Source organism: Bos indicus, chromosome 5, assembly GCF_029378745.1.
Source record: "Bos indicus isolate NIAB-ARS_2022 breed Sahiwal x Tharparkar chromosome 5, NIAB-ARS_B.indTharparkar_mat_pri_1.0, whole genome shotgun sequence".
Taxonomy (NCBI): domain Eukaryota; kingdom Metazoa; phylum Chordata; class Mammalia; order Artiodactyla; family Bovidae; genus Bos; species Bos indicus.
The window spans coordinates 61,973,233-62,000,966 of NC_091764.1; the positions used below are offsets into that span (position 1 = coordinate 61,973,233).

General features: G+C 39.8%; 1 protein-coding gene across 1 annotated transcript in view; it reads right to left on the reverse strand.

Moving 5' to 3' along the window:
• Positions 1-17,117: 17,117 nt before the first annotated feature.
• LOC109558496 (histone H2B type 1-K-like) overlaps positions 17,118-27,734 on the reverse strand; it is an 86,351-nt gene continuing 75,734 nt past the window's right edge. Inside the window, exon 2 of the mRNA XM_070788768.1 lies at positions 17,118-17,260. Within this exon, the coding sequence (XP_070644869.1) occupies positions 17,118-17,260 (143 nt within the window). The remainder of the gene's footprint in view (positions 17,261-27,734) is intronic.

The window sequence follows — 27,734 nt, forward strand, 5'->3', positions numbered from 1 at the left end:
TAAGAAAGCCCAGTTTTGCTTAGGATGAGATGAACTTTGTTAGTTGCATTATTAGTTGCTAAAGGATGTGTCACTCTTAAGTGAAGTATGCATGTGGTATCCCCTAAACTCCTGTAGCTTAGAGACCTTGCAACCATTATCACAAGTGTTCAAAAACTACAAGAAAAGACCCACTAGTTAGTCAAAGCAGCTGAGCTGGTTGAAAGCCTCTGATTCATTTGAAAACATTTACCTGTACTTTTTCAAACAGGAAAATTAGCAGGGCATTCTTCAGAGTAATTGACCTGTGAATTTGATTTTGGTTTGTTTATCCACAACTGCCAGCCATCACAGAAAGTTAGCAATAAGCAAGCTTCAGTCAAACCTCAAGGTTGGTGACATCTGTGTTGCACATCATCCATCATGCTACAAGCACTCCGATTAGAATAACATTTTGAAAGTAGGAGGATCATTGTGAATGTTTATTTATGAAACCAGTTAGACATAAAATAATTATTTCCTGGGACTTGGAAGGATGAGTTGTCTTTACCTAACCAGGAAACAAAGAGAGACTCAAAAGTGGCACACTGACCTTCCATTGGGGTCCCTATAGAGACCTGAATTTTTGTTAGGTGGTCCTGTTGGATTCACTCTCTCCACTTTCCTGTTTCCTTTAGGTGTCTTCAGTTTCTGAAGAATGAAGGAGATAAACAATGCTAAAAAGCCAGCAAAGAAAAGAAATGAGCATAATCTAGTATGTGATCGATGCCTTATCCTGCAGACCTTGAAACAAAGATGATAGCAAACATTCCCAATTCACTTACATTCACTTATTAGATTATTCACTGATTGGTTGATCCATTCATTCAGCAATCCATTAAAAATCAGAATTTTATTAGTGATTATTATATGCAAGATATTTCTGTCTTAGAGCCATAGGATAGAGAGGTAATTAAGACAGAGTTAAAGAAGGCTGAGTGCCAAAGAATTGATGCTTCTGAACTGGGTGCTGGAGAAGACTCTTGAGAGTCCCTTGGACAGTAAGGGGATCAAACCAGTCAAACCTGACTGGAAATTCCTTTTCCTGAAGGAAATCAAACCTGAATATTCATTTGAAGGACTGATGCTGAAACTGAAGCTCTACTACTTTGGCCGCCTGATGTGAACAGCTGACTCAGTGAAAAAGATCCTGATGCTAGGAAAGATTGAGGGAAGTAGAAGAGGGCAACAGAGGATGAGATGGTTGGGTGCGATCATTGACTCAATGGACATGAGTTTGAGCAAACTCCAGGAGATAGCAAAGACGGGGAAGCTTGCTGTGCTGCAGTCCATGGGGTCTCAAAGAGTCGGAAACAACTGAGTGGCTGAACAATAGCAACAAAAGGAAAGGAGCTTTTAGGAAACTCACTTTAGCCTAGTGTTAAGGAGATAGTAGTGTCCTGAGTGCCCCGGGTATGCTGGCCTCAAAAATGTTGAGCAGATTTCAGGCTTCTGTTTCAGAAGAATTTAAACAGTTCAACTGGCTGATTAAGGCTTGCTCCAGGCCTAATATCTTAAAGGAAAGAAACACAACATTGATGAGTTCTTCCCAGGGACAGTCAGTTCCCCAGGAAAGGAAAGCAGACAAGGACTAAAGGCATATGCCTGTCTAGAAAGAATGCCTGTGTGTCTTCTGGAACTGAAACTCAGGGGCAATCTCACTGGGAAAGAAGAGAAAAGAAGCTAGCTACTAACTACCCTGATTTGCCATTAATAACATTTGTACTCATTGATGTTAAGAATAATTATTGACTATTGGATATTAAAAAACAAATCTAAGCACAGGTTCAGAACCTACTCATGACCATCACTAAACTGAAGTCTATACAGACAAAGAAAACATAGCTTTTAATCTTTAGGAGCTTCTTAAACAGTCATGGAGGAATACTGGTTAAGAAAAAAAGGAGACAGTCTCAGTTTCTATTGACCTTTACAAAACACATGAGAGAAGATAAAATCTTTTCATCCATCCTTTTCATCTCATTGGAGGGATGCTTCTATCTTTTATTGAAAACAATAATTTGTTGTTGCTCAGTCACTATGTTGTGTCCAACTCTTTGTGACCCCATGAACTGCAACATGACAAGCTTCCCTGTCCTTCACTGTCTCCCAGAGTTTGCTCAAATTCATGTCCATTGAGTTGGAGATGCCATCCAATCAACTCATCCTCTGCCACCCCCTTCTTTTCCTTTCAAGCTTCCCCAGCATAAGGGTCTTTTTCAGTGAGTTAGCCCTTTGCATCTGGTGGCCAAAGTAGTGGAACTTCCACTTTAGCATCAGTCCTTTCAATGAATATTCAGGGTTAATTTCCGTGAGGATTGACTGATTTCCTTGCAGTCCAATAATAGCCACATATAATGCATACATACTTTGTGCCAGGTGCTATTCTAAGTGCTTTGCATACAAAGTTGGCAGCCTGCAACCCAGAAAAGGGTCCTCACCAGAACTTGACTGTGCTGGCACCCTGACCTTGAAATTCAGCTTCCAAAACTATGAGAAACAAATGTGTGGTTTATAAGTCATCCAGACTGTGGTACTTTGTTATAGCAGCTTAAACACTAAGACAGTGATCAAGAAAGTTCTCATCGAGGAAGTGATATCGGAGCCGCTGAATGAAGTGAAGCATTGAGCCATGTGGACAAGCGGAGGAGCAGTGATCCAGGAGCAGGTGGAGCAAACACAAACCTGGGTCTGCTCATGCCGAGAACACAGGCTCTATGTGATATGTTGGGGGTAAAAAGAGGAGTCCAATTTGGATCTTGAACTCAAGGAGTTAATAGTCAAATACAGGGAGATGGGCAAGTTCAAAAATATAAACAGTTAGGTCGATTGACCTCATGATGCCCGTGGCAGTGAGGGTTAGGTCACTGTAAGAAGACAGGACAGGGATGATCAGGGAAGACCTCCATTTGGAATCAAAACTTTACTTTCTAGAGTTAAAAATATAGGACTCCTGACCATCATATGCAGAAAACAAAACCATGGCTGTGATTGTTTCCTTTTACTTTTTCCACAAGAAAACTTATCAAGAGTGGCAGGTTATAGCTACATCTGCATATTTGTGTGATGGCCTGTGGCATCTTCTCATTGATGTGAAGACTAATGTGAAATCCATCAAGGAACAACAGACGAAGAAGCTTTGCTTCTCAAAGGTTAACCTTAAAATCTAAAACTGTCATGTTGCTACAAATAAAGAGACATTTGCTAAGAATGCCCAACTAAAGCTACCAGTAAAACTCTCTTGTCCTTTCTAGCTTTCTCTCTTTCTCTCTCATGCACCGAAGAATGATTTATCTTTTAACTTAGCCTTAATTCACAATTTCACAATTAATTAAACATCAGCCTAATCATTATATCCACAAAGCATTTAAACTGATGTTGGGAGAATGATGGGGAAATGAATAATGCTTTGAAGGTCCATTTCAAATTAGTTATTTGATTAATGAATATTCCACAAGGGTATTTGGGAGATGACCTCTGTTGATGACTTAAAAAAAGACATGTCTGTTTAGATAATGAGAAGACAAAGCGAGTTTGAGTTATCTCTGAGTATACGTTGTGTAGAATTACAAGGATTAATCCATACAAAATGTATTACTTTTCCTGTGGCTTGTTGGAGATAACATAGAATTGTAAGATCAATAAATAAAGTTTGGCATTTCAAAGATGCTGCTTGATGATAAACTGTGCGTGTGCACCCCAGACCGCTGGCTATGGTGGCTCTGAGCACAAGATGCTCACCAGAGGTTTATGAAAGAAAGCTAGGCTTGTTCCTGATAAGGCTTGCTGTGGCGCGGGCTGTTTGCCTCATAAACCCTCTATAATCCCTCCTAACACTTGACCTTTCGATTTCTTAGATGTATAAGAAGAAAATTGGTTGTCACCAGCTTCCTGTATATTCAAACAAATAAGAAGCAGCTTACCTTGTTTTGTGGTTTAGAAGGAACCTTTTCCCAGCAGTTTCATGATCAAAAACACATATTGCAAAAGGGAATCTAATATAGGTCAAAGACAACGACTGCAGCGCATGATAAGAGTAGGACTCAGAGGAGGAGGAGGTGTTTCTATCACAAGCAGACTGCCTTCTTTACTGAGAAATATGTATCACAAACCTGACATTGTAATCTCAGACAGGTACTTTTCATCCTTAATTATACTAAATCTTAAACAGCCAAGCTGAATCAAACAGGGGGAGGTCATCAGAGTCCCCAAAGGATTGGAGTTGTTTAATCATGGAGCAAATTCTGGAGAAGGTTTCATTGCTATGACAAACAACGTAGTATGTCTTTCCCTCCTGAGCTGTTTTTCATTTTAAAGCATGGAAGCAATCCTCCAAAAGCAGAATTTACATTCATCCCATAGATAACTAAAAATCCAGAGCCTCCTGGTGATAAATCATTTCTTGGGAGCAAGTTGAGAACTTGAACTCTTATATACCCCAGGGGACCTTTGGATGCCCAGCACAGGGAGTGGAAGGCAGGACCTCTAACTGCTATACACAGGAAGAGGTTGGAAGGAGACCTTCTATTGGTGCCCAATGCCTTCCCAATGTATAAAGGATGTGTTCGTATTTTCTAAAACCATCTGTTAAGCAACTCTGAATGAGTCTAATTCTGAGGGAAGAAAGGAGGCTTAGGATATGGTTCAGACTTCAAGGCTCTAGTCTGAAACAATCAAAATCTTAGATATTATAAGATCCTGGATCTAATGGTCGTATTGAAACTGATTAACTGTTCAGCTTTGGGCAAGTCACTTCATTTCCCTCCTCTAAAAATGGAGAACACAAGGTCCTCCTGTGTAGTACAAGCCACTATATTCAGCATCCTATGATAAACCATAATGGAAAAGACTATTTAAAAAGGCTATATATATATATATATATATATATATTGGAGAAGGCAATGGCACCCCACTCCAGTACTCTTGCCTGGAAAATCCCATGGATGGAGGAGGCTGGTGGGCTGCAGTCCATGGGGTTGCTAAGAGTCGGACACGACTGAGCGACTTCACTTTCACTTTTCACTTTCATGCATTGGAGAAGGAAATGGCAACCCACTCCATATATATATATAGATATCAATATAGTTATTCAATCATGTCTGACTCTTTGAGACCCCATGGGCTGTAGCTCACCAGCCTCCTCTGTCCATGGAATTCTCCAGCATACTGGAGTAGATTGCCAATCCCTTTTCCAGGGGATCTTTCCAAACCAGGGATTGAACCATGATCTCCTGTATTGCAAGCAGATTCTTTACCATCTGAGCCACCAGGGATACACATATATATATATGTAACTGAATCACTTTGCTATACAGCAGAAATTAATACAACATTGTAAATCAGCTATATTTCAACTAAAAAATAGTAATAATTTAAAAATTTAAATGGAGGAGTTTGTTCAGCTCAAAGTTTTCTTTCAGATCAAATCTCTCTTCTTCTATTCCTTTGCATGGGTGAAAAAATCATGAAGTATGGCATTGAAATTATTTGTAGTTTTTGTCACATGACCATTAGGAAAAGAGTCTACCAGCCTTTGCAGCAGTGGTTTTTTAGAACTGAGTCCTCAATTTTTGCTTTGCAGATGTCCTTTAACCTAAATCACCCAGAAGGAAGTTATCTATTACACTCTGCATTTATCTGTACTCACTTCCCAAAATTACCAGAGAACCAGGTTTCTCATATTATCTGTAGTATTGCATGATGATTTTGGCATCTTTAGGCACACAATCCTTTTGGACTTAAGATATTCTAGCTTATATAGTTTTTCTAAAGGTTATTGTCAAGGGAAAATCCTTGCTTTAATTTGGCCTTAAAAAGATTTCCTTATGCTGAATATTTTCAAGATAAGCTTACTTCAGGAGATCATTTAAAAGTCAAATGACAAGACTGGCTTACATTTTCCCTTTTCAAGTCCAGAAAGACTTTCTTGAAATACTTGGCATCTTACTCTTTGGTAAAACAGCATTCGGGGATTGCCCGGGATGCACTTTTTGGCTTCTTATCCTTTTCTCTCTGTTGTTACAAATGGAGACACGCTTGCCACTGGGATCAGTTCATAACTGACTAGGGCAGGGGGGATTTGAGTAAGTCTTCTACCTTTCCCTGGCCTTGCATTGTGTCTTCCTCAGTACTCCTTTAGTTTGGCCTTTGAGCCCCACACCAATGACTGGTTTTCTACCATTGTGCCTTCATCTTTGCCTCTTCTCTGGAGCCTCAGTACCTGGGAGCAGTGGTCACCTGGCCTTTTAACTGGTGCTCAGTGACTGCCTATCTGATATTATCTGGAATTCTTCTGGGATGCCACCTACTTGCCTGGCTTTATCAGTAAATATTAGACCTTGTTCCGGTTCATTAAAAAGTTACAACACTTTAAGAGTGCTTTCAGAAACATCCACCTGCAGGGTTCCAGGGACCAGGTCATTGTACTGATGACACCATAACTGACGGCACAGCTTTAACATCATAGGTGGTTCCATCTTCACCTGTATGCATTACAATTTTAATAATGTGCAACATTATCTTTATTCAACTAACATAAGCATTTTCCTTATCAGAAATTGGTCAATGTGCAAACTCTTTTAGTAACTGTTTGTTGATAACCAATCCCATCCTCCTGAGTCTATGAAAAGTGAACGTGAAAGTGTTCGTCACTCAGTCATGTCCAACTCTTTGTGACCCCATGGACTGTAGCCAGCTAGGCTGCTCTGTCCATGGAATTCTCCAGGCAAGGATACTGGAGTAGGTTGCCATTCCCTTCTCCAGAGGATCCTCCCAAACCAGGGATTGAATCCAGCCTCCCACATTGGAGGCAGATTTGTTACCAACTGAGCCACCAGGAAAGCCCAGAGTCTATAACAGGACCTAAATTTCACAATACCAAATGTGCCTAGACTATGACAGTCCCAGAATGGACTCATAAATACAAGTGCTGAACTGCTGATTTAATCATCATGATATCCTGGTACTTTTGCTTCCTGTCTGAAAACTGCTCCCCTCATCAGCAAGCTCACTCTGTTATGAATGCCTGGTTTCTTGTTTTAGGGCCTCTTCTTTCAGGCCCCAGGACAGTCAACTATACTCTGTTTATCCACTTGCAAATAAAGCCAAGAAACCTGATTGAATAGCATTGACATAGGGCAACTCTACTGACAGAAAATACCCTATTATTCAGAAACTGTAATCCTACCAGTTCCTTTCCAATTTTCCATTTTTTCCTATTCTCTGCCATTTTTCCCTTTCATCCTGGGCACCACCTTCTCATTAGTATCCCAGTAGGAAAGATACTTCACAGAGAAAGCTTGCTGAAGGTGTCCTGGTGGAAACCTGTTCCTCTGCATGCATTTTCATGGCTGAAATCCATGGTTATATTTGCTACCTACCCTTTATCACCTGGGCTTTCATGAAAGAAAAGAAATTTGAGAAGCAAATGTAGTAAGAGTCTAAAAAGACCAGAAAGTGTACTTAAGCACTGGATCTCCAGCAGAGCAGAGGTACTCAGGAGAGTAGGGGCAATCTTTATTCAGAAATGGACCCAATTCAGAGGGCTCTTAGTGTAGAGAAATCTCATCATTGATAATCATCACACATCATTTTTATATTGAAGGGCCATTGTGAAGTTCCTTTTTAAAATACTAAGCTTATTTTCTCCATTCTCTGAAAGTTTAAAATCAGGGCTATTGTGAGTATACCCTACCCTTAAAATCTATAGGAGGGAGAAAATGTCTCCTATATCCTAAAGCAAAGGGCATGTTTACATATACAGATAGAATACATGTGAAGAATTCTTAGCATCTTGGCATATGGCAAATGTTAAATTTGGCCTGGGGAGTAACACCTCACATGAAAAAGAGAAGTGAGGGAAACTTTGCTGTCTGGTGTTTTCAATGCAAACTTGCAAGTCAAACACTGGTGTTATGGGTGACTACGGGGCAGAAATTTGAGTTAGTATCACTTTGGATTCATTTCTCCTAGACAAGCAGGAGTCTTGTACCATTTGGATGTAGAAGGGATGAGGCAGTCCCTATCATCCCTAGGATCCTTGATTGTGAAGATTGTGATGTTGGAGGATGCTACTAAGCCATTCTTAGCAGTAACTTCTTCCCTGGACAAGTTCTAGGATATGAAGGTACAGGTGGAATTGGAAATAGAGGCAGGAGTGGCATAAATACAGTGATGTACACTTTATCTTTATGAGTTATCTTTAAGATATCACTAAGGATGCCACCGGAAGAACCGATTGAGGCACATTTCATCACAAAGTACAAAAACTTTGCTAAATTAATTAAGAATATAGAGGAGCTCATGGGACCCATTTGTAGGAGGTTCTGCTAAGTCAAGGCTATGGTTTTTCCTGTGGTCATGTATGGATGTGACAGTTGGACTGTGAAGAAAGCTAAGCACCGAAGAATTGATGTTTTTGAATTGTGGTGTTGGAGAAGACTCTTGAGAGTCCCTTGGACTGCAAGGAGATCCAACCAGTCCATTCTGAAGGAGATCAGCCCTGGGATTTCTTTGGATGGAATGATGCTAAAGCCGAAACTCCAGTACTTTGGCCACCTCATACGAATAGTTGACTCATTGGAAAAGACTCTGATGCTGGGAGGGATTGGGGGCAGGAGGAGAAGGGGACGACAGAGGATGAGGTGGCTGGATGGCATCACTGACTCGATGGACGTGAGTTTCAGTGAACTCTGGGAGTGGGTGATGGAGAGGGAGGCCTGGCGTGCTGCAATTCATGGGGTCACAAAGAGTTGGACACGACTGAGTGACTGATCTGATCTGATCTGCCAAGTTTTATACTGACCAGCTCTGGAGATGTGGAGCCTCGATATAGAATGGCTTGCTGCAACTGTCTTTTCTCTTCTTTTCTGTGGCCCAATATGACCTTAGTTTGTCCATGTTTTCACAGAGATAATTTAGTTCACTCTATTTAACTTTGGGAGTTTCCAACATCATCAGCTGGTCCAAATAGCACTGGCCAGGGAGGGACTTTTCTATGCCCAATCCCTAGCATGGTGATAAACAAACAGTGGGCACTCAGTCAATATATGTTTGTCAAATGAATGAATGAATGAATCATGACACAGCAACCCCACTACTGGCCCTATACCTTGAGAAAACCATAATTAAAAAAGTCAAATACTCTTTAAATGAATTAGAGAACTATCATTGCAAAACCTTTTTTCAGTAGTCACATATGGATATGAGATCTGGACAATAAAAAAGACTGAGCTCCGAAGAATTGGTGCCTTCAAGCTGTGGTGCTGGAGAAGACTCTTGAGAGTCCTTTCTACTGCAAGGAGATCAAACCAGTCAATCCTAAAGGAAATCAACCCTGAATATTCATTGGAAGGACTGATGCTGAAGCTGGAGTGCCAGTACTTTGGCCACTTGATGTGAAGAGCTGACTCAGTGGAAAAGACCCTGATGCTAGGAAAGACTGAGGATAAGAGAAGGGATGCCAGAGGATGAGATGGTTGGATCGCATCACCAACTCAATGGACATGAGTCTGAGCAAATTCCAGGAGATGTTGAAGGACAGGGAAGCCTGGCGTGCTGCAGTCCATGGGGTCACAAAGAGTCAGACACAACTGAGTGACTGAACACAACAACGACTTTACCCAAAATATGAGGGAAGCAGTAATCTTATGGAAAACAAAAAGTGACTTGAATGAGGAATAGACACAAATGTTCACTATTTAAGGACTTCTGCTTTATACTCTGGATGGTACTACAAGGGAGGGAGGCAGAACAGAAAAAAATAGCCATAGGTTCCCAAGGACATTGGGAATGGAGTCATTTCTCAATGAGAAGAATACGGGATGCCAAGATCCCCAAATCTCCCCCCAAACCAGCTTCACGTTCCAACCATTTCCAAAATGTCATGTCTTACAGAAAGATTTCCAGGAGAGGACCACAAAAGATAAAGACATAAAGCTTTATGAGTGTCTAAAACATTTTGCAGACTTCAAAACACTCCATAGAGATGTCCCCTGATAAAGATTCCTTCTTTGACCAAATAAGTCAGAAGCCTCTGAGCCCTCTTTGACAAAACTTCAAACTTGGCCTGCCTCCAATAAGAATTCCTTATGTTAGGTGTTTAGCAATAATTCCTTACCCTTGGTTTTCTCTCTTAGTAATTTTCTGTCTACTGACCCTCTCACTCTTCTATAAATCTCCAGCTGATGTTTCTATATTTGGAGTTGAGTTCAATCTTTCTCTCCTGTTATAGTAGTCTTGACCCCTGTTGAAATAGCTTTGAATACAGTCTTCCTTACCATTTAAAAAATTTTTGGAGTAATTTACTTTTTACATCCCTTCACCACTCACTAGCTATTCCCCACACCCCCAGGTTACCTTTTCTGCTCTCTTTGGGGGAAAAGGGAATATGCTACTTCCTGTAGCACCATCTAGAATATAAGGCAGAGATCCATAGGTCAGCGAACTTTTGTGTTTATTCCTCATTCAAGTCAGTTTTGATTTTCTTTGAAACAATATTCTTCTTCCCTGGTATTTTGTGTAAAGAGATTTGGCGGTAGTATTTCTATAATTCATTTAAAGATTATTTGATTCATTATTCATTCAACAATAATGTATTAAGGGCCCACCACTTGCTCACCATTAAATCAGATACTAGGCACAAAGAATCCTTAAAACTCATAGTCATGTCTTTTGTTTTAATTGATCTTTAGACTTTTTGAAAAATAAAATAATCCATTAGTAAAAGTGGAATGCTCTCAAGCACAAACCACTTCAACCCCACTCTCCAAGATTCTCATCTCCTGGGGAAGTTCTTACAGATTTTTCTTCAAGTCCAAATACATAAACTCAGGTTTAAGAGAGCTGGATTCTTTCTCTTGGTATTTGCAGTTAATATCTCATGGCTATTACATCTTCATTTCCTTCACTGAAAAGTTTAAGATAATTTTGATGTCAAGGGAATTTTGATGTATGGAGTGTCTAGAATACTACAAATGATCCACAAATATCTGTTGAATAAATAATGTTCCACACAGACACCTTGGCTGATTCAAGATCACCTGTTGCTCCCATGGAAACTTCTACATGTACTTTGACACCAATGACAGTTTCTTCATTTGATCTACTATTATATTATATCCTTATATGTACATTGTCCATGCTATTTGGTTACTCTTACTTTATATGTGTATCTTGTCTCCAAACTAGAATAAAAACTTCTTGAGAGTTCAAGGGTAAAGCTCACATTAGTAAAAGATGGCAACGTGCCAGTCTCTGGACTAGGTGCTGTGGATATAATAACAGCTAGTTATTTACAAGCACTTACTACAAGACTCATACTTCATCAAGCACTTAAAGGGGAATGAACTCTTTTAATCTCCATTACAGTTATGAGGCAGGTACCATGTATTGTTAGCAACATTTTACTGATGAAGAAACTCAGGCACAGAGAGGTTAAGTAACTTGCCTAAGGCTGCTCATTTAAGAGGTAGAGCCAGGTTTCAAGCCCATTCAGTCCAAATCCAGATTCCATGCCGCTGCTGAGATCTCTGTTTTATAGTCTGACTCATAATTCCCAGTTAATTAATTTGAATACATGGGAAGAAAAAAATTTTCTACCATTCACTCAATCTTAAAAGAACTGTGTTGGAGAAAATAGGTTGGCAAGTTTGACATCGTTTTAGCTGGGTTGCGTGAAGAGACGCCTGCTGTTCTGGAAATAACTTCAGCATGACACTGTGTTTTGCCAGCCTCCCAGCTAACTTTAAATCGTGTGGGTCACAACTATAAATGCTCTGTCCTTTTTCTTGTCGGGGTTTTGAATTTGCAGAGCTTACATAAGTAGATGTTGTTAAGACAAGAATGAGAGATGATTTGATTCTGGTGTATTTGCTCAGGAAAAAAGCACAATGGAGAATTAGCCCTGAAGAGAAAGACTTCTGATATCAGTTTTTCATTTTCCAGGGAATCCACTGTGCCTCTAAGCAAGTCATTTTACTTCTATCTGTCTGTTTACCCTTTCCTAAAATATGTGAGATAATCCCTGTGCCTCCTGGAAATAGATAAAGATGCTGGCTTATTTAAATATCAGAAGAAAATAGGATGAAAAATTGTATGATTACATGTTTTTGTTATACTAAACAACAGCAGACCCATAAAAGTGTAAGTGCCTTGATGTGAAGGTAGAACATCGACAAAATTAAAGTCCATTAAGGCAACATTTTGGAGGAGGGGGCTGATTAACTGCTTATACCCACCCACTCTGGATCCCAGAAGTTTAACTGAAATAGCCTTTGAGAGTCTACTGTAGAGGAATCAATAGAAAATGTCATCAGGAGGAGGCTTAACTCTAGACTTCAGAAAGACGAAATGATTCAGAATAATATGAACACACATTATTAAAAAACTAGGACATCACTATACATACATAACAAATGGTAAATTCTATGTCCATTAAATTCTGAGATAAACTACCAATTGTCCTCACAAAAAAACTAATGACAGCCCTTAATCAATAAGGATTAAGGGCTATTAAGGATAGCCCTTAAGGATTCTTATTAAGGATTCTTTATTCAGACTCTCTTAGCTTCATGTATACATTTCTCATAATCCGTTGAGGTTGGTAGTATCTTTATATTAGTCTTTACTTCTTTTTTGCAGATGATTCTCAGTCTCTGCAAAAGTGTTGGCATAAAGTTCACTCTAATCAATTCTTCATCAATTGACAGGCACATTGACACTTTCCAATAGGCTCCCCAAGACGCCTGTAGCCATGATTTGTTAAGCCCAGACTGGTGTATCTAACCCACTCTGTTCTACATACTTTCTACTGTGCTGTGTGATGAACAGACATATTTCATCACCTGCCTGGGGTCCAAGCTGAAGAAGACACAGGCTTCTTTCAGCACTCTGAAGATCCCATAACATAGCCTGAACTTGCAAACAAAAGTAAAACCAAACACCCTTAGGTCTAATGTCATTATATTTTACCATTAAGCCCAAAAGAGACTGACCCAGACTTGCCTGTGAGTGTCCAGGAGTCTCCGGCAGAAGCAGGGGTCAGCAGTGGCCTGCTGCAGGGTCAGGGGCACTAAGGGCCGCAGTGCAAGCATGGTATCTTTTGAAGGAGGTTGCCATTATCTTCATTACCTCCACCAGAGTTTGGCCTCAGGTCAAACAACAGGGAGGGAACACAGCCCTGGCCATCAACAGAAAATTGGATTAAAGATTTACTGAGCATGGCCCCTCCCATAAGTGAAGTGTCTGACTCTTTGCTACCTTGTGGAGTATAGCCCACCAGGCTCCTCTGTCCATGAGATTTTCCAGGCAAGAATACTGGAGTGGGTTGCCATTTCCTTCTCCAGGGGATCTTCCCACCCAGGGATCAAACCCAGGTCTCCCACACTGCAGGCAGATGGTTTAACCTCTGAGCCACCAGGGAAGCCCATAAGCCCATAAGCCTCCTGTAAGAACAAGACCCAGTTTCACCCTCAGTCATCCTCTCCTGTTAGGAAGCTTCCATAGGCTTCTTATCCTTATTCATCAGAGGGCCAACAGAATGAAAACCACAATCACAGAAAACTAACCAAACTGATCACATGGACCACAGCCTTGTCTAACTCAATGAAACTATGAGCCATGCTGTGTAAGGCCACCCAAGATGGACGGGTCATGGTGGAGAGTTCTGACAATATGTGGTCCACCAGAGAATGAAATGGCAAACCAATTCAGCATTCTTGCCTTGAGAATCCCATGAACAGTATGAAAAGCAAAAAGATAGGACACTGATGGATGAACTCCCCAGGTACAATATGCTATTGGAGATCAGTGGAGAAACAACTCCAGAAAGAATGAAGAGATGAAGTCAAAGCAAAAATAACACCCAATTATGGATGTGACTGGTGATGGAAATAAAGTCTGATGCTGTAAAGAACAATATTGCATAGGAACCTGGAATGTTAGGTCCATGAGTTAAGGCAAATTGGAAGTGGTCAAACAGGAGATGGCAAGAGTGAACATTGATATTTTAGGAATCAGTGAGCTAAAATGGACTGGAATGGATGAATTTAACTCAGATGACCATTATATCTACTACTGTGGGCAAGAATCTCTTAGAAGAAATGGAGTAGCCATCATGGTCAACAAAAGGGTCTGAAATGCAGTACTTGGATGCAATGTCAAAAATGACAGAAACATCTCTGTTCATTTTGAAGGCAAACCATTCAATAGCACAGTAACCCAAGTCAATGCCTTGACCAGGAATGCTGAAGAAGCTGAAGTTGAATGGTTTTATAAAGACCTACAAGACCTTCTAGAACTAACACCCAAAAAAGATGTCCTTTTCAGTATAGGGGACTGGAATGCAAAAGTAGGAAGTCAAGAAAAACCTGGAGTAACAGGCATTTTTGCCCTTGGAGTACAAAATGAAGGAGGTCAAAAGCTAACAGAGTTTTGTGAAGAGAACGCACTAGTCATAGCAAACACCCTATTCCAACAACACAAGAGAAGACCCTACACATGGACATGACCAGATGGTCAACACCGAAATCAGATTTATTATATTCTTTGCAGCCAAAGATGGAGAAGCTCTATACAGTCAGCAAAAGCAAGACCAGGAACTGACTGTGACTCAGATCATGAACTCCTTATTGCCAAATTCAGACTGAAATTGAAGAATGTAAGGAAAACCACTAGACCATGTGGGTATGACCTAAATCAAATCCCATACCATTATACAGTGGAAGTGAGAAATAGATTTAAGGGACTAGATCTGATAGACAGAGTGCCTGAAGAACTATGGATGGAGGTTTGCAACACTGTATAGGAGGAAGCAATCAAGACCATCCCCAAGAAGAAGAAATGTAAAAAGGCAAAATGGCTGTCTGGGGAGGCCTTACAAATAGCTGAGAAAAGAAGAGAAGCTAAAGGCAAAGGAGAAAAGGAAAGATATACCTATTTGAATGCAGAGTTTCAGAAAATAGCAAGGAGAGATAAGAAAGCCTTCTTCAGTGATCAGTGCAAAGGAATAGAGGAAAACAACAGAATGGGAAAGACTAGAGATCTCTTCAAGAAAGTTTGAGATACCAAGGGAAGATTTCATGCAAAGATGGGCACAATAAAGACAGAAATGGTAAATACCTAACAGAAGCAGAAGATATTAAGAAAAGATGGCAAGAATACACAGAAGAACTCTATCAAAAAGATCTTCATGACCCAGATAACCACGATGGTATTATCAGTCACTTAGAACCAGTCATCATGGAATGCAAAGTCAAGTGGGTCTTAGGAAGCATCACTACGAACAAAGCTAGTGGAAGTGGAATTCCAGTTGAGCTACTTCAAATCCTAAAAGATGATGCTGTGAAAGTGCTGCACTCAGTATGCCAGCAAATCTGGAAAACTCAGCAGTGGCCACAGGACTGGAAAAGGTCAGTTTTCATTCCAATCCCAAAGAAAGGCAATGCCAAAGAATGTTCAAACTACCGCCCAATTGCACTCATCTCACACGCTAGTAAAGTAATGCTCAAAATTCTCTAAGCCAGGATTCAACAGTATGTGAACCAATAATTCCAGGTGTTCAAGCTGGATTTAGAAAAGGCAGAGGAACCAGAAATCAAATTGCCAACATCCGTTGGATCATCAAAAAAGCACGAGAGTTCCAGAAAAACATCTACTTCTGCTTTAATGACTATGTCAAAACCTTTGACTGTGTGGATCACAACAAACTGTGGAAAATTCTTAAAAAGATGGGACTACCAGACCACCTGACCTGCCTCCTGAGAAATCTGTATGTAGGTCAAGAAGCAACAGTTAGAACTAGACATGGAACAACAGACTGGTTCCAAATCAGGAAAGGAATACGTCAAGGCTGTATATTGTCACCCTGATTATTTACCTTATAGGCAGGGTACATCATCATGCGAAATGCCAGACTGATGAAGCACAAGCTGGACTCAAGATTGCTGGGAGAAATATCAATAACCTCAGATATGCAGATGACACCACCCTTATGTCAGAAAGTGAAGAAGAACTAAAGAGCCTCTTGATGAAAGTGAAAGAACGTGCTCAGTCCATGGGGCAGCAAAGAGTTGGATGTGACCGACTGAACTGAACTGAACTGAAGGCTTTGTGGCCCTAACATCAAGTGCCTAGTAGCATCTTGACTTTCTTTTGGATAATAAAATACTAAACTTATCATGTGTATAAGAAAACGATGAGGTAAAGAGAGTAACAGGGAAGTAACTTCAGGAAGTGAAGGAGAAAAAAATGTGTGCTGCATTTCATAGCTGGTTTTGCCTTAGGATCTTGGAGGGATGACTTTCCTTTGCTGTTTCCTTCCCAGGAAATACATGTTTTGGATATGTCTCTGATATAGGGAGTTAGTTATCTCTGTTTACTTATACCCTAGTCCAGTGGCTCAATCCTTTCACAGTTATCAGGAGCTAGTAGGAATGTGAGAATAAGAGAATTATTCTACATTTGAAATTCTGTGGAATAAGAGGAATAGGTTAATTAGGAACAAACTCAAGTGCATTGACAGCATAGCTTTCTGACCAGGCTATGCTACATTTCTAAGTATACCCGCTATGCAATCATACTTTGTAAATAATGAAGGGTTATCTAAAAGCAAAGTAGCTTTTTGTTGTAAGAAGAATCTGGGTATTTGCACACCCATGGCATATAAATACATTGTTGCTGTTCAGTCACTCAGTCGTGTATGATTCTTTGCAACCCCATGGACTGCAGCCCACCAAGCTTCCCTGTCCTTCACCGTCTCCCGGAGTTTGCTCAGATTCATGTCCATTGAGTGGGTGATGCTATTTAACCATCTCATTAGCAGCAGCCAATTAAGCTCAGAAGCATAAGCACAGAGCTCAAATAGGTTTTCTTCAGTTTGTGTGCAAACAAAGCCCCTTTTCCACTTGACTTGGACCATTCTTTCTAATTTATATGCTGGTGGAACTGAGGTTTGTTTGCAGGCAGTCTCTCCTTGTGATATGACCTGAGAAGGTGCACTTAATGAGCTGTGTACATGGTGACAAGATTTGGGGGCAGATATCTGGACAATCAATCCTGTGCTGCTTGAGATGTGGTGAGGGCAAGACAGTCCTGGAATGTGATCACCGCAGCTCATCATCAGAACTCATCATTACATTCTTCCCACAGGTGGGAGGCCACGCTGTCTTGGCAAAACACGTGCTCTTGATACCATCTTCTTTTGCAATATTCCACAGAGCAATGAATGGTCCCTTCAAGTGAATACCTGAATAGAACACTTACACAAGTGGAATTGACACTGGAGTTTATCAGTATGGATTGGTATTAGCCATAGGAGGATTCCCTCAGTGTTTAATGAATGGCTCAAGGCCCCCCATGAGTTACTGGAGGTGCAGCCAGGATATTGTCATAGAGAAGCAGAGATGTTTTCAGACTTGAGTTTAGTTCCTCTGCTTGCCAGCTGTGTGAACATGAGCGAGTTACTCACACTTTCATAACTTAAGTTACCTTGTCTGCTAAACAGTGATAATATCCATGCCATAGGGTAGTATGAGTGTGGGCTTTACCTGGAGGTGTTCCTTCAGCAGAGGCTTCCTAAAATCCCCAACTTACTTTAAATCATTGTAAATGTGATCTCTTTGTAATCTCTGCTAGAAGTCAGAGAGATAGCACGGTTTGGTGATAGCCGTCAGCCCTCACTTTGGCCAGTGAGGTGCCAGACGCTATACATGCAATGAAAAGATCCAAGAAAAAAGAGTGAATTTCAGTCATATCAAAGAGGGACTGTGATGGTATAGAAAAATGGCAGATGCGCTGTGGCCAAGAGCCCATGTCAATGATTTGGGTGTACTTGTGTCCTTCACCCTCTCCACCAAACCTCCTCCAATGTCTGTGGCTCCAAACCTGTAAGCCAGGGACTATAATTACCTACCTGGATTTCACCTGGGGTGTGAGGGTTTTTCTGGGCTTCCCAGGTGGTGCTAGTGGTAAAGAACCTGCCTGCCAATTCAGGAGACATAAGAGAAGTGGATTGGCTTCCCTGAATGGGGAAAATCCCCTGGAGGAGGGCATGGCAACCTACTCCAGTATTCTTGCCTGGAGAATCCCAAAGTTGGAGGAGCCTGGTGGTCTACAGTCCATAGCATTGCAAAGAGTTGATCACGACATGCCATGGAGCAACTGTGTCTGTTGCTACTGAAGCCCCAGTGTTCTTGCCTGGAGAATCCCAGGGATGGGGGAGCCTGCTGGGCTGCTGTCTATGGGGTCACACAGAGTCGGACACGACTGAAGTGACTTAGCAGCAGTAGCAGATCACGACTGAAGCAACTTAGCACTCATGCACACATGAGGATTTTAGTATGGTGTGAAAATTTGTGTCCCCCTCAAATTCATGTTAAAATCCTAATCTCCAAAGTGATGGTATTTAGGAGGTGGAGCCTTTGGGAAGTGCTTAGGTCATGATGGTGGAGCCCTCACAAGTGGGATTAGTGTCCTAATAAAAGAGGCTTCAGGGAGATCCTTGCCCCTCCCACTGTGTGAGGACACAGTGAGAAGTTTCTTAAGTCTATGAAGCAGGAAGAAGGCTCTCACTAGATGCCAAATTGGCTGGTGTCATGATCTTGGACTTCCCAGCCTCCAAAGCTCCGAAAAATAAATGCTTGTTCTTTATAAGCCACCCAATTTATGGTATTTTTGTTATAGCACCCTGAACCAACTAAAACACCTCAATAAAACCAGCACACAGTAGGTGGTCAAGAAATTAAAGTTTCCTTCTCATCCTCTCCATTGTTAAAATGCACTTGATATTCTGATAGTATAATCATGCTACCTGCATGAATAAACATTGTTTGAGTGTAGTGTTTTTTATTTTTTTATTTATTTTTTGCTTACCAAAAAAAGTAGACTTTTATCATTCTGTCTATGGCCTTAAATAGGACATAAGAAAAACAAATAAGAAACAGTCATTTAACTTGTACTTTACTGTAATGAAACTTTTGTTTTAAGTCAGTGAGTGAAATTATAAGCATATAAAAGTTTTGCACACAATAAAAATATTAGACTTGCTACCAATAATTTCAACCTGAAAACCAAACATTTCACTTAGTCCTCGTTGTATGGCATGTTCATTTAGTGAGGCTGCTTGGAAGTTATTTTTAAATACAGCCACTTAAATCATCATGTCTGGCATACTGTCTAGAAGATGCAATGTTTCATTATCAAACAGAAACATTATGTACTGTGGCATATGAGTCATTAAAGAAACAGCAAGATATGTTTTCACCCCCAAATAATAAGGCTTGTTACTATTATTGATGATGTCTTTATAGAACCTCTTAACTGAGAATCTCAAACAACATTTTAATTGAACCACCTAAAATTCCAATAATGCAGTTATTCTAAAAGAGTTTTGTTTCCATAGTCCATGCTTTCATTTATTTAATAAGCATTTATTGAGTGTTTACTATGTGCTAGACACAGAGCTCAGCCCTGAGGACTCAGAAATGAATAAGGCTAAGACAAAACCTGTGAATCAGTCGATATGGAGACAAATTTAACTGGAAACTATTTTAAAGTCTGGTCCCTGGTGGCTCAGATGATAAAGAACACACCTGAAATGCACAATATCTGGGTTTGATCCCTGGGTTGGGAAGATCCTCCAAAGAAGGGAATGGCTACCCACTCCAGTATTCTTGTTTGGAGAATTCCATGGACAAAGTAGCCTGGCAGACTACAGTCCATGGGGTCACAAAGAGTCTGACATGACTGAGTGAGTGAATAGCAACAACAAAAAACAGAACTTGTTGGGGTGCAGATTTGAAAATAAAAAAGCAAAGATGATTTCTGGAAAACGTCATTTGGAAGAAACCAAGAGATCATTAAAAATTTTTCCTATATTCTGGTTAAGGGTAATTTTGGTTTAAGGTATGAGTGAGAGGAAGTTGGAGGACATCTCAAATTGGATTTTGTGTTTTGTTCTCTTAAAAGCTTTGAAGAAAACTATGCTTGAGAAAAGAAGCATAGTTTATATTTGGACCAATGATTCATACTCTATGTTTGTCATTTTTCCATCTATTTCAGATAAGAGAAAAGGAAATATTGATATAGTCAAATAGCAAGAAAGACTAAGACAATTAATATATGTTTCTGATACGTGTGAAAATAATTAGGTTCCTACTGTTAGAGAATTTCTTTAAAACCTTTGATTCCATGTAGCTCTGAAACCCTTAAGTACTAGAAATATATATACATGTACGAGTGTGGGTATGCCAGTTACTGTGTATGTGTAGGTGTATTTCCTGAGGACTTTTGGACTTTAATCATCAAAACACAATTCATACCACTGTCAAAGATTGCTCTTTGAATCTGTAAGCCTAAATTAAGAAAATGTTGAGACAATAATAAATAAATAAAGTCAATACTTATTTTTAAATACATTTGATAGTTTTCCATTTTTATCCTTTAAAATGTTCCTCTGACATGTGCACAACACTTAAAAATGTTAATTTGTTTTAAAGCATTACATTTTACTTATAGATACTGTATAAGAGAGTTAATTTATAATGAAAAGATGATAAATGAATAGAAAATTATATTCCATTATGTGTCCTCAATATTAACCACACCTTTTGGAAACCCAACAGCATGGATCTTGAGGACAAAGCTGAGGCATTATTGCCTATTCAGTGGACATCCCAAAGTTCAGACTTAACCTTCTTGTAGCTATCTCAACCAACAGAAATAGTTCATATAGTCATTTAACATGTATTCAAGATCTATTATATACAGGCATTGTCCTAGGTGTTAGAGATTCAACAGCGACTAAAACACAGTCTCCTCCAGCAATTCACTGTTTGTCAAGGAAGACGCTCAAAGCAAAATGAGACAAAGACCAATAGAATTTTTTGTGAGATTGTACAAACCATTCCCTATCCAGACAGGGAGTATTGGAACATCCTCTGCCTGGAATGTCCATTCCTTCCTTTTCTGAACTGGCTAATGCTAACCGTGTAAACAACACTTTTACAGAGACACTTTCTCTGTAGCTAAGGGATGGTCCATCTGCTTTAGGTTTCCATAGCACCCTGTACTTTCTTTCTTCTTTTTTAAAATTCACTATACCTTAGGAAATAGATGGGGAAACTGTGGAAACAGTGTCAGACTTCATTCTTTTGGGCTCCAAAATCACTGCAGATGGTGATTGCAGCCATGAAATTAAAAGATGCTTACTAAGGAGTAAGGAAAGTTATGACCAACCTAGATAGCATGTTCAAAAACAGAGACATTACTTTGCCAACAAAGGTCCATCTAGTCAAGGCTATGGTTTTTCCAGTGGTCATGTATGGATGTGAGAGTTGGACTGTAAAGAAGGCTCAGCGCTGAAGAATTGATGCTTTTGAACTGTGGTGTTGGAGAAGACTCTTGAGAGTCCCTTGGACTGCAAGGAGATCCAACCAGTCCATTCTAAAGGAGATCAGCCCTGGGTGTTCTTTGGAAGAAATGATGCTAAAGCTGAAACTCCAATCCTTTGGCCACCTCATGTGAAGAGTTGACTCATTGGAAAAGACTCTGATGCTGGGAGGGATTGGGGGCAGGAGGAGAAGGGGACGACAGAGGATGAGCTGGCTGGATGGCATCACCAACTCGATAGACATGAGTTTGAGTGAACTCCGGAAGTTGGTGATGGAGAGGGAGGCCTGGCGTGCTGCAATTCATGGGGTCACAAACAGTCGGACATGACTGAGCGACTGAACTAAACTGAACTGAACTGATACCCTTAGGATGATTTGTTTGAAGCCTGTCTTTCCGGGGAGCACATTTACTCCACAAAGACAGAGCTTAGGTGTCTTCTGTTTACTGCTGTCTGCCACAACTAGATTAGAGATTTCCACATGACAGATCCTTGGAAGAGAACATCAGAGGAGAGCTGAGCAATTATAAACTTTCTGAATCATGCCATCATTATTGTTGTTTAGTTGCTAAGTCGTGTTCGACTCTTCGTGACTCCATGGACTGTAGCCCACCAGGCTCCTCTGTCCCTAAGATTTCCCAGGCAAGAATACTAGAGTGGGTTGCCGTTTCCTTCTCCAGGGGATCTTCCCAACCCAGGGATGGAACCTGTGCCTCCTGAATTGACAGGTGGGTTCTTTACTGCTGAGCCACCAGGTGAACTTGCCCATTTTTATCAGACTCTGGGACCTCACCCTCAGCTTTCTGTCTGCTATCAGTCTATTTATTATCTTTTTGATACCTAAAAACTAATCCTAGACTACTGGACTGTGGGGGTCATCCAAATGGTTCTCTTTACTTTTAAGAAGCACTCGGAATCTCAACTAGTCTTCACAGTTTGGACCCAAGCTTCTCTCAAACCTCTCTTTAGAATGGTTGATGTCCCAGTTGTTACCCCATGTTTGTACTGCAGGATCCTCTTCGAGGCCTCGGTTGAGTTCTGGTTGAGTATTTCTAGTCAGAATCGGTGGTTTTGTCAAGTTACACTGCTGACATGGAGCCTGAGCACAGATCCATAAAGAAGCATCCCACATCAAAGGCTTTGTGTATGCAATTTATTTTCTTGTAATATTTAGGTTTAAATATTAATGAAATTTGTATCTGTACAAATTAGATGAGAAAACAAGGGGAGAAAAGTGCCTCCTAGATTCCCATGAGACAAATCAAGCAAGGGCACATGCTTCCTTCCACAACAGGACATGTTTTGAAATTCCCCATCATTCATATTTAAATTTGAAGTTGAGCAGCAGTGATTTCTGAACAAGGATGACCAGATTTATACAACAGGAAGAAAAATAAAGTACATTGTTAGTCAAACCAATTTTTTGGTTCACTGGAAAATTACTAAAACATCATAATTTCACCAAAATGGAATAACCAGGACAATGCATTTAGGAAATGCACATATAAGGTCCATATTAATATATTTTCACACAGGGATATATATTAAAACATGATTTCTCACATAAATTTACTTTTATTTACTCTTGCTTATTTTTGAAATTTTCTATAACATATACATTTCCAGTTATATTTTATAACCCCACCCTTAAAGAGTTAAATGAGGTTTTGCCTGAAGAAGACATTTTACTGCTAAATCTTCATTTATAGTTAGATTTGGACCAATATTGTTCAAAAAGCAAAACTAATTAATGGGAAAGTTAGATTAGCTCTTAAAGTGCTTCCTATTCTAGTCCATACTTGAAAGTAAAGATACAATTTTATATCCAAAATAAGTGAATTAGCTTGAATATTAAGTTTCTTGAAATAAGTTATCTTGTCAGCTTTCTTTGAAATCATCAAATACTAAATTTTATTTGAGATCATAGAATACTAAATATTCAAAAGAAAAGGTTAAAGGAGTTGTGATACAATTGTTTCTAAATATCTAATGAGGACACAATTAATTATTCTCACCTGGACTCCATAAAAAACAAAGAGCATACATGTTTACCCTGAGACAGTAAAAAAAAAAGGAAAAAAAATGTCTTCCCAAGAGTGACTAAAATACTAAAAAAGATTATCAAAGAAGATCCAGGAGTCACTTCTGCTATTTTTTAAATATCATCATATATTTTATTCAGATTGCAAATGTTGTACAGCTACATAAAATGCAGATGTTGTGGAACTAATATTATAAAAAGTGAGAATCACTCCCAAAGGTAACTACCCTGAAAAGCTAGGTGCATATTTCTCTGATGCTCTTCTCTAATTCATCATTATTTTAAAATGAAATCATATCATATTATTGCTCTGCAACTTGACTTTTATACTTATCAATTATCTTAATCACCTTTTCATATCAGAAATGTTATTTTCTCTCTCTCTTTTTTCTATTCTTTCTTTTTCAATAGCTGCATATAAGTAATCCATTAAAATAATTTTCTCATATTCTTAACCATTTTCATAGAGATAAACTTTTCAGTTATTTTCATCTTGGGGTTAGTCCAAACAATACTGCAATGATTATTCTTTTATGTATTTATATGTAAAATGTGCAAGTATTTCTCTAAGAAAAAATTTCCAGAAAGCTTGATATTTAAAAAAATTAAGAGAATAAAATAACTAACAGAAACTCAGTATTGTTTTCTGAAAGTATGTACCTGTGTCTACATACTCATAATTATGGTACCAGTTACAGAGAAGGCAATGGCACCCCCACTCCAGTACTCTTGCCTGGAAAATCCCACGGATGGAGGAGCCTGGTGGGCTGCAGTCTATGGGGTCTCTATGAGTCGGACACGACTGAGTGACTTCACTTTCACTTTTCACTTTCATGCATTGGAGAAGGAAATGGTAACCCACTCCAGTGTTCTTGCCTGGAGAATCCCAGGGACAGGGGAGCCCGGTGGGCTGCCATCTATGGGGTCGCACAGAGTCGGACATGACTGAAGCGACTTAGCAGCAGTTTTTAAGTGTTCTGCAAATTTAATAAAACCAGCATTCCCTTATTTTCAATTTCATTTGGATTTCTTTGATTTTTAGGGATGCTGAATAATTTGCTAGTGTTTTTTCACCAAAACCACTTATTCTTTTTCCTGTTACAGTATCCCTCCCTTCCCTTATCCACAGGGAGATACTTTCTAAGAACCCCCCCAACAAGTGGATGACTGAAACTGCAGATACTACTAAACTCTATGCAAACTATGTTTTTCCTGTACATACATAACTATGATAAAGGTTGAGTTACAAAATAGACACATTAAGAGATTAACAATACTAATTAATGATAAAATAGAACAATTATAGCAGTTATTTGAATGTGGTGTCTCTCTCCCTCAAAATATCTTACTATTTTGTATGTATTCGTGTTTCTTCTTTTTTGCAATGAGCTGTGAGTCATAGTCCAGGTAGGACAGAGTGGGAAGCTGCATGATTCCATTTTGCTATTCAGAATTTAAAACTTATGAACTGTTTTTTCCTGCAATTTTCCATATAATATTTTTGGTCTGCAGTTGAACATGAATTAACTAAAACCATGAGAAGTGAAAACACAAATAGTGGGGAATTACTGTATTTTATTTCCTTTCTTTTTGTTTGTTTCTTTTTCTTATTGATTTTTAGGAGCTCTTTATAGAGTATGGACAAAACACCTCTTTCATTAAATATTTTGTACATATGTGGCAACAATATTACTTATATTTAACTTTGTTAAATTGAGACACTTAAGGTTTACTGGTTCAAAGTCAGGGAAACACCAAAGCTTGTGTTCAGGCTTATTTTTCATTTTTGGCTACTGATAAACACATTCTGGTAAAGAACCCACCTGCCAATGCAGAGGATGCAAGAGAGGTGAGTTCATGCCCTGGAGAAGGGCATGGCAATCCACTCCAGTATTCTTGCCTGGAGAATCCTGTGGACAGAGAAGTCTGGCGGACTATAGTCCACAGGGTCAAAGAGAGTTAGACATGACTGAAGTGACTTAGCACACACACACAGACATATTCGTGCATTCTAAATCTAAGAGTAAAATTGATTTTCAGACATGAACTCTTTCTGAAAATATTTACCTCTATCTAATCTATTTTTCAGAAGCTATCAGTAAACGTTCCACAAACTCATGCGTGCCTCTTCCTATAAGGGTACTAATTGCACCATGAGTGCCCCACCCTCATGACCTTATTACCTCCCAAAGACCCCATAAAATTCCACCATGCTGGGAAATAGGGCTTCAGTATATGAATTTTGCAGGTACACAAACATCTAATCCATAATACTGAGATTTTCAGTTTTTTGTTGCTGTTGTTGTTTTCTTTTTCTCTTCTGTCTTCTCACTGCTGCTGCTGCTGCTGCTAAGTCGCTTCAGTCATGTCCGACTCTGTGTGACCCCATAGATGGCAGCCCACCAGGCTCCCCCATCCCTGGGATTTTCCAGGCAAGAACACTGGAGTGGGTTGCCATTTCCTTCTCCAATGCATGAAAGTGAAAAGTGAAAATGAAGTCTCTCAGTCCCACTAACTTGGTTTAAATCTCTGTTTCATTGTTAACTAAGTATGCAACTTTAGAAAATTTATTTACCTTTTTATGTTTTCATTGTGCCCATTTCTTCACCTGGAAAGTGGAGATTATTGTATTTCCCTCATAGGATTGTGATTAGAATTAAATGTCTGTAATGCACGATGGTGTGACCACTCACCTTGAGCCAGATATCCTGGAATTCGAAGTCAAGTGGGCCTTAGAAAGCATCACTATGAACAAAGCTAGAGGAATTGATGGAATTCCAGTTGAGCTATTTCAAATCCTAAAAGATGATGCTGTGAAAGTGCTGCACTCAATATGCCAGCAAATCTGGAAAACTCAGCAGTGGCCACAGGACTGGAAATGGTGTTTTCATTCCAATCCAAAAGAAAGGCAAGGCCAAAGAATGTTCAGACTACTGCACAATTGCACTCATCTCACACATTAGTAAAGTAATGCTCAAAATTCTCCAAGCCAGGCTTAAACAATATGTGAATCAATAATTCCAGATGTTCATGCTGGATTTAGAAAAGGCAAAGGAACCAGAGATCAAATTGCCAACATCCGCTGTATCATCGAAACAGCAAGAGAGTTCCAGAAAAAAATCTAACTTCTGCTTTATTGACTATGCCAAAGCCTTTGACTGTGTGGATCACAATAAACTGTGGAAAATTCTGAAAGAGATAGGAATACCAGACCACCTGACCTGCCTCTTGAGAAATCTGTATGCAGATCAGAAAGCAACAGTTAAAACTGGACATGGAACAACAGGCTGGTTCCAAATAAGAAAAGGAGTATGTCAAGGCTGTATATTGTCACCCTGCTTATTTAACTTATATCCAGAGGACATCATGAGTAACACTGGGCTGGAGGAAACACAAGCTGGAATCAAGATTGCCAGGAGAAATATCAATAACCTCAGATATGCAGATGACACCACCCTTGGAAGAAAGCGAAGAAGAACTAAAGAGCCACTTGATGAAAGTGAAAGAGGAGAGTGAAAAAGTTGGCTTAAAGCTCAACATTCAGAAAACTAAGACCATGGCATCCAGTCCCATCACTTCATGGCAAATAGATGGGGAAACGTTGGAAACAGCGAGAGACTATTTTTTTTGGACTCCAAAATCACTACAGATGGTAACTGCAACCATGAAATTGAAAGACACTTACTCCTTGGAAGGAAAGTTATGACCAACCTAGACAGAATATTAAAAAGCAGAGACATAACTTTGCCAACAAAGGTCTGTCTAGTCAAGGCTATGGTTTTTCCTGTGGTCATGTATGGATGTGAGAGTTGGACTATAAAGAAAGCTGAGCACTGAAGAATAGATGTTTTTGAACTGTGGTGTTGGAGAAGACTCTTGAGAGTCCCTTGGACTGCAAGGAGATCCAACCAGTCCATCCTAAAGGAGATCAGTCCTGAGTGTTCATTGGAAGGACTGATGTTGAAGCTGAAACTCCAATACTTTGGCCACCTGATGTGAAGAACTGACACATTTGAAAAGACTGATGCTGGGAAAAATTGAGAGTGGGAGGAGAAGGGGACGACAGAGGATGAGATGGTTAGATGGCAACACCAACTTAATGGACATGAGTTTGAGTAAAGTCCGGGAGTTGGTGATGAACAGGGAGGCCTGGCATGCTGCATGCAGTCCATGGGGTTGAAAAGAGTCGGACACGACTGAGCGACTCAACTGAACTAAATGCTATTAGCAAATGTGTAGTCATGTCAGCGGAGAAGGCAATGGCAAGCCACTTCAGTACTCTTGCCTAGA